This window comes from Coregonus clupeaformis, chromosome 37, assembly GCF_020615455.1.
Source record: "Coregonus clupeaformis isolate EN_2021a chromosome 37, ASM2061545v1, whole genome shotgun sequence".
Taxonomy (NCBI): Eukaryota; Metazoa; Chordata; class Actinopteri; order Salmoniformes; family Salmonidae; genus Coregonus; species Coregonus clupeaformis.
In genome coordinates, this window is record NC_059228.1 from 16169231 (window position 1) to 16177591 (window position 8361).

General features: G+C 47.1%; 1 protein-coding gene across 1 annotated transcript; it reads left to right on the plus strand.

Annotated features, from left to right (window-relative positions):
* The first annotated feature begins 1427 nt into the window (after positions 1–1427).
* Positions 1428–4693, plus strand: LOC123482734 (neurofilament medium polypeptide-like). The gene is made up of 3 exons (XM_045211436.1): positions 1428–2429; positions 2698–2822; positions 3348–4693. The coding sequence occupies exons 1-3, from the start codon at positions 1536–1538 to the stop codon at positions 4390–4392; spliced, it is 2064 nt and encodes a 687-aa protein (XP_045067371.1). The 5' UTR covers positions 1428–1535; the 3' UTR covers positions 4393–4693.
* Positions 4694–8361: the final 3668 nt, after the last annotated feature.

Below are 8361 nucleotides of genomic sequence, written 5' to 3' on the forward strand. Positions count from 1 at the left end.
TTTGAGTTTGTCAAGAACTGCAACGCTGATGGGTTTTTCACGCTCAACAGTTTCCCTTGTGTATCAAGAATGGTCCACCACCCAAAGGACATCCAGCCATCTTGACGCAACTGTGGGAAACATTGGAGTCAACATGGGCCAGCATCCCTGTGGAACGCTTTCGACACCTTGTATAGTCGATACCCCGACGAATTGAGTGCAACTCAATATTAGGAAGGTGTTCCTAATGTTTTGTACAGTCAGTGCATATACTGAGTGACTTTCACCTGGTCTAAAAGCACTTTATCTACACCTTTTTGGTATAGGGGGTTATGGCAGTTAGGGGCTACAAGTTAAATATTACCATGCCCCGAAATTATAAACATGTTGCCTATGAAATGTGTTAAAATATGTGAATCACTGAGTATCCTATTCTAACATACATCTATCAAGTGACATGGAGTTAATTTAGTGCTTATTTTTGTGATGATACACAATTTTACAATAAAAAATATGTTTGCTGAAACATTGCTTTGTTTTCTATTTAATACTCTCTCCATAGAGGTTTTCATGTCCTCATATTCTGATATCATATTCATATGATTCATTCAAATACATCATTGATTTCTGTGAGCAACCTACCGTATACTGCTTGTAGTGGGGTGTGAATGAAGGCTGTAACACTGGAACACATCCAGGCCATTTGCTTGTTTTCTGGCTTTTCAGCCAAGCAGACCCATGCATTTTCCTCATGTAGACATTAGTAAAAAGGTGCAAGATTACAGGGCAACTCCACCCCTTTTCAAGCTCATTTTCACAGGTTTGGTGCTGGAGATGATGAATGTGAGGTTGAAAAGTGGCTGGAATGCCCTTTAAAAGTGCTGCTTGACTGAGAAATGGGAGTAGTTATGTCTAGGCTTAGGGTCATTCTTAATTACTATTTTACACTTGCATTACAGTCTCTTGTATACAGTAATATACCGTTCTATTACAAGGCAAGCATATTCAGCCAAACCAGAATTTGCAGCCCCTTTCGATAATATCAAGAAAATCATCAAAACAAGGAAAGCCCCTTGGATAAAACAATAGTCTGAACACCGGACAATTTATTGAAAACATATGACTTATAATTTTGAGGCGACATTGTTGACTGCCGAAGTTTCAAAGTGAAATGATCTCCTATGCGTAACTGCTGTCTGTGACAAAACGATGAGGGGGAGAGAGAGAAAGATAGAGAGAGAGACAGGGAGGACAGGTTAAGACGCGCGCGTTGGCAGACAGTCAAGCCAACAGCTGATTCTATACATTTTCAGCACTATGGACAGTTCTATTCTGCAGCCCGAGCAGACTGAGGGGGTATAAAAGGTAGGAGCCGCGCTGCTTAGCCTGCACACCAACACGGCTGAGTCTACTGAGACAATATGAGCCACAGAATGGAGTATCCTTCGGGTTCTCCGCATAGGGGAGCTCAATCTGAGTATTCCCGCTATCAACCCAAACTGACTGGATCCCCCTCTGCGTCCAGGACCGTTGGCTTTGAGTCGACTACCGCATCTATGAACAGAGGATATGCGACGACGCTGAAGAACGAATTCGGATCCGTTCCGAGATCATCGGAGAGCTTTTTTGATTTCTCAAACCAATTTACCGGGGTGTTGACGAAAATGAATGAGAAAGAACTGCTCCATGGGCTGAACGACCGTTTCGCCGGATTCATAGAGAAGGTGCGTCATTTGGAGCATCAAAATCAATTGCTCGAGAGGGAAATCGAGGAAATCAAACAGAAGGCACAGTCCCCTGCGTCTCTGGCCCAGGAGCACGAGCCGGAGCTTATGGATCTGAGGAAACGAGTTAATGACATCACCCTTCAGAAGCGTCAGATCGAGATAGAGCATCAGAACCTGGAGGAAGATTTCCTCACCTTGAGAGACAAGTACGAGCAGGAGGCGCGTGACCGCTCGGACGCAGAGAACGGCATCCTTGTGCTGAAAAAGGACGCCAACGATGCATACCTCGCCAAACTTCAGTTGGACAAGAAAGCGCAGTCTCTAGTGGACGAGATCCACTTCCTGAAGAAGAACCATGAGGACGAGGTATCGGAGATGGTGGCCAAGATCCAAGAGGCTCAGGTAACGGTCAAGGCGCACGACTTTGGCAAACCCGAAATCACTGCGGCTCTCCGGGACATCCGTGCACAGTTAGAAGGTCACGCTGCCTCCGACATTCAGCAGGCGGAGGAGGGCTTCCGTGTCCAGTTCGCAAAGTTAACCAAAGCGGCAGAGAGCAACAGAGAGGCGCTGAAGGCGACCCAGCAGGAGATCCAGGAGAATAGAAGGTGCCTGCAGGGAAAAAATATTGAACTGGACTGCGGGAAAGGAACGAGAGAGGCCCTGGAAAAACAACTACACGAGCTGGAAGAGCGTCACTATGTGGAAATGATTCATTACCAGGTAGGCTGTGGTTTATTTTGTACCTCTAATCATTGTAAATAAACATACGCATTTTTATGATTCATATTTGTATTCAGGCCTATGTTGTGGGTGTCGGCCACAAATATAGGCCCCATGTGAACTATACCATTATTGGAATATAATTTCCTCATATAGGCCTATAGGGGTAGAACATTATTTCCCCCCCTAAATTTCTCCCTGTTGTCATACCAACCAAAGTGGCTGGTGGACACTATTATTGACTCTATTTGTGTGCTTTTCTGTCCAGGACACTATCAGGCAGCTGGAGAATGAGCTGACCAATGCTAAACTAGACATGTCTGGCTACCTGAGAGAGTACCAGGACCTGCTGAATGTCAAAATGGCTTTGGATGTGGAGATTCTCTCTTACAGGTAAGAGACATCAACTCCATCTCTCCCATATATAATATCATTGACTGAGGAAAATACCATATATTTTATAGTGTGTTCCTGGATCTTTTTCTGAGGATAACCAAGGGGTGTGCATTTTATTCTAGCCCAGCACTAACACATCTGATTAAACTTAGTGCTGGGTTAGAGCAAAACTGTGCAAAAGTGTCATAGTGTTAGTGAGGGATTACTACAAAACACAGTAAATAGTGAACAATGAAGAAAGACCAATCAAATTAAACAGTAGACATTTTATTGAAATAGTTTGATTTCATATTTAACCTCAAATGACCACAGACCATATCACAACACAGAATGACACTTTAATCATACTATGGATAATCAGACACATCCACACACATTGGTAGCGTCGCAAGCCGCCTGATCTGGCGAGCTCACATGGATGTGCACAGCGGTGATCAGTCTGGTATTTACGAGGCTAACACATTGGGACATATCCATATTATAGTCATGACGGTAATAACAGGTATTTCTGTCTCCCTATAGGAAACTCCTGGAGGGTGAGGAGTCCCGTCTGTACACCATCTCTGACACCCACATCTCCATGCCCTGCATCTACAACCAGCCCCCCGTCTACACCCTGCCTTGCCTGGCCCGGCAGGGAGGTCCCACACGCAGATCTGTGCCCCAGTACAAGTTTGTAGAGGAGATCATAACTGAGACCACCAGAGAGGTGGAGATGTCCGAGATCGAGGAGACAGGCTCCGAGGAGACAGGCTCCGAGGAGACAGGCTCCGAGGAGACGGTCGGGGGACAGGGAGAGGAGCTGAGACAGAAGCAGGGAGAAGAGCGTGACAAAGCTGATAGGAGGAGTGGGGAAGAGGAGGATGAAGAGAAAGAGAAAGATGGAAGTAAAGTGGATCTTGAAGTGGACGCCCCAGAGGAAAAGGGTGAACAGGAGGAAGAGTCTAAGAGACAGCAGATGGAAACATCAGCAGAGGTAGCGATGAATGGAGATGGAGTTAACCCTAGCGAGGGAGAAGATGGAGAGGAAGGAGATGACGAAAGAGAGGTGGAAAAGGGGGATGAGCCAGATGAAGTAAAAAAGACAGAGGACATTGACAGAGGTGAAAAAACACCAAGTGAAGTCAAATCAGCTGAGGCCACCCGTAAGGGAGAGAAGGAAAAACTGGACACAACCGAGGAGCTAGACACCAAGAAAAAGGAGACATTCGAAAAAGATGACGCCCCAAAACATGACGAGTCCAAACCAGAGGTTCCCATGAACGGTGACAGCTCAACAGAACCCAAAACAGGAAGTTCAATAAAGGGTGAACCACAGGTCCCCATGGAGGACATCTCCAAAGAATCCAAAAAGGTGTCAGAGGAGAGAAAAAAAGGAAGTCATTTAAAAGAGAAAAAAGAGATAGATCTGAAAGAGGAGAGTGCCTCAACAGAGCAACAGCAGGATAGCCCAAAAGAAAGTTCCATCAAAGAGAGAAAAAAGGTAGATCTGACAGAGCAGAGTGCCCCAACACTGGAGCAGAAACGTGATCAGAAGGAGCGCAGAGAGTCAGACCAACCTCAATAGGTAGAGAGTGCTGTGACAACACAAGGGGCAGAGTGCGATGTGAGAACACAAGAAGAGGATCTCCCTGAGACCACAGAGAAGGGCATGGAATCCCCTGATATCACTGCAGAGCTGAAGAGCAGTTCAACCAAAGCGGCAGTGGAGCAGGTGAAGTCACCAGATGATTCTGGTGTAAAAACGACACAGGATGACACAACAGTAGGAAGTAAAATTCCAGACGGAATTCCCAGCACAACAAGTGAGTGTAAGGAAGAGCCTGTGCCAAAGAATCCTGAAAAGGAGGTGGGTCCGAAAGAGCCAAACGTGGGCAACAAGGATGATAGTGTAAAAATGTTGAGCTGAATGAATCGAATGGCAGTGAAAAGTTCACAAAAGATGTCTCAACAGCTGAGGAAAAAGTGAAAAAAATCTGAGACATCCCCTAAACCAGACAAAACCGTCACCCCAAAAGAATAAACATTCCCAAAACCAGACCCCACTTTCACCCCTAAAGAAGAAACATCCCCTAAACAAGATAACACTGTCACCCCTAAAGAAGAAACATCCCCTAAAACAGACACCACTGTCACCCCTAAAGAAGAAACATCCCCTAAACCAGACCCCACTGTCACCCCTAAAAAGGAGACATCCCCAAAACCAGACCCCACTGTCACCCCTAAAGAAGAAACATCCCCTAAACCAGACCCCACTTTCACCCCTAAAGAAGAAACATCCCCTAAACCAGACCCCACTGTCACCCCTAAAGAAGAAACATCCCCTAAACCAGACCCCACTGTCACCCCTAAAAAGGAGACATCCCCAAAACCAGACCCCACTGTCACCCCTAAAGAAGAAACATCCCCTAAACCAGACCCCAATGTCACCCATAAAGAAGAAATATCCTCTAAACCAGACCCCACTGTCACCCCTAAAGAGGAGACATCCCCTAAACCAGACCCCACTGTAACCCCTAAAGAAGAAACATCCCCTAAACCAGACCCCACTTTCACCCCTAAAAAGGAGACATCCCCAAAACCAGACCCCACTGTCACCCCTAAAGAAGAAATATCCTCTAAACCAGACCCCACTGTTACCCCCTAAAGAGGAGACATCCCCTAAACCAGACCCCACTGTCACCACTAAAGAAGAAACATCCCCCAAACCTGACCCCACTGTCACCCCTAAAGATGAGATATCCCATAAACCAGACCCCACTATCACCCCTAAAGGACAAACATCCCCTAAACCAGACCCCACTGTCACCCCTAAAGAACAAATATCCTCTAAACCAGACCCAACTGTCACCCCTAAAGATGAAATATCCTCTAAACCAGACCCCAGTGTTGCCCCTAAAGATGAAATATCTTCTATACCAGACCCCACTGTCACCCCTGAAGAAGAAAGTTCCCCGAAACAAGACCCCACTGTCACACCTAAAGAACAAACATCCGCTAAACCAGACCCCACATTCACCCCTAAAGAAGGAACATCCCCTAAACCAGACCCCACTGTCACCCCTAAAGAGGAGACATCCCCTAAACCAGACCCCACTGTCACCCCTAAAGAAGAAACATCCCCTAAACCAGACCCCACTGTCACCCCTAAAAAGGAGACATCCCCAAAACCAGACCCCACTGTCACCCCTAAAGAAGGAACATCCCCTAAACCAGACCCCACTGTCACCCCTAAAGAGGAAACATCCCCAAAACCAGACCCCAGTGTCACCCCTAAAGAAGAAACATCCCATAAACAAGACCCCACTGTCACCCCTAAAGAGGAGACATCCCCTAAACCAGACCCCTCTGTCTACCCTAAGGAAGAAACATCCCCAAAACCAGACCCAACTTTCACCCCTAAAGAAGAAACATCCCCTAAACAAGATAACACTGTCACCCCTAAAGAAGAAACATCCCCTAAAACAGACACCACTGTCACCCTAAAGAAGAAACATCCCCTAAACCAGACCCCACTGTCACCCCTAAAAAGGAGACATCCACAAATCCAGACCCCACTGTTACCCCTAAAGAAGAAACATCCCCTAAACCAGACCCCACTTTCACCCCTAAAGAAGAAACATCCCCTAAACCAGACCCCACTGTCACCCCTAAAGAAGAAACATCACCTAAACCAGACCCCACTGTCACCCCTAAAAAGGAGACATCCCCAAAACCAGACCCCACTGTCACCCCTAAAGAAGAAACATCCCCTAAACCAGACCCCAATGTCACCCCTAAAGAAGAAATATCCTCTAAACCAGACCCCACTGTCACCCCTAAAGAGGAGACATCCCCTAAACCAGACCCCACTGTAACCCCTAAAGAAGAAACATCCCCTAAACCAGACCCCACTTTCACCCCTAAAAAGGAGACATCCCCAAAACCAGACCCCACTGTCACCCCTAAAGAAGAAATATCCTCTAAACCAGACCCCACTGTTACCCCTAAAGAGGAGACATCCCCTAAACCAGACCCCACTGTCACCACTAAAGAAGAAACATCCCCCAAACCTGACCCCACTGTCACCCCTAAAGAGGAGATATCCCATATACCAGACCCCACTATCACCCCTAAAGGACAAACATCCCCTAAACCAGACCCCACTGTCACCCCTAAAGAACAAATATCCTCTAAACCAGACCCAACTGTCACCCCTAAAGATGAAATATCCTCTAAACCAGACCCCAATGTTGCCCCTAAAGATGAAATATCTTCTATACCAGACCCCACTGTCACCCCTGAAGAAGAAAGTTCCCCGAAACAAGACCCCACTGTCACACCTAAAGAACAAACATCCGCTAAACCAGACCCCACATTCACCCCTAAAGAAGGAACATCCCCTAAACCAGACCCCACTGTCACCCCTAAAGAGGAGACATCCCCTAAACCAGAACCCACTGTCACCCCTAAAGAAGAAACATCCCCTAAACCAGACCCCACTGTCACCCCTAAAGTGGAGACATCCCCTAAACCAGACCCCACTGTCACCCCCTAAAAAGGAGACATCCCCAAAACCAGACCCCACTGTCACCCCTAAAGAAGGAACATCCCCTAAACCAGACCCCACTGTCACCCCTAAAGAGGAAACATCCCCAAAACCAGACCCCAGTGTCACCCCTAAAGAAGAAACATCCCATAAACCAGACCCCACTGTCACCCCTAAAGAGGAGACATCCCCTAAACCAGACCCCTATGTCTACCCTAAGGAAGAAACATCCCCTAAACCAAACCCCACTGTCACCCCTAAAGTGGAGACATCCCCTAAACCAGACCCCACTGTCACCCCTAAAGAAGAAACATCCCATAAACCAGACCCCACTTTCACCCCTAAAGAGGAGACATCCCCTAAACCAGACCCCACTGTCACCCGTAAAGAGGAGACATCCCCTAAACCAGACCCAACTGTCACCCCTAAAGAAGAAACATCCCCTAAACCAGAACTATCTGTCACCCCTAAAGAGGAGACATCCCCTAAACCAGACCCCTCTCTCTACCCTAAGGAAGAAACATCCCCTAAACCAGAACTATCTGTCACCCCTAAAGAGGAGACATCCCCTAAACCAGAACCCACTGTCACCCCTAAAGAAGAAACATCCCCTAAACCAGACCGCACTGTCACCACTAAAGAGGAAACATCCCCTAAACGAGACTCCACTGTCACCCCTAAAGAAGAAACATCCCCTAAACCAGACCCCACTGTCACTCCTAAAGAAGAAACATCCCCTAAACCAGACCCTACTGTCACCCCAGAATCAACAACCACCCATAAACCAGGCTCAACTCTCACCCCAGAATCAACGACCACCCCTAAACCAGACTCAACCCTCACCCTAGAATCAACGACCACCCCTAAACCAGACTCAATCCTCACCCCAGAATCAACGACCACCCCTACAGAAGAGAGTGAAACGATCAGCAGTGGTGACAAAGCTAAGACAATCACACCACCAGAGAAACAAGTGTCTGCAGTTGCAGAGAGCATGGATTCACACAG

Excerpts from the sequence above, each read along its gene's own strand:
- LOC123482734 (XM_045211436.1), top strand. The coding sequence starts at position 1,536 with ATGAACAGAGGATATGCGACGACGCTGAAGAACGAATTCGGATCCGTT. Across the intron at positions 2,430-2,697 it reads TGGAAATGATTCATTACCAG|GACACTATCAGGCAGCTGGA; the intron begins GTAGGCTGTGGT and ends TTTTCTGTCCAG. Across the intron at positions 2,823-3,347 it reads GTGGAGATTCTCTCTTACAG|GAAACTCCTGGAGGGTGAGG; the intron begins GTAAGAGACATC and ends GTCTCCCTATAG.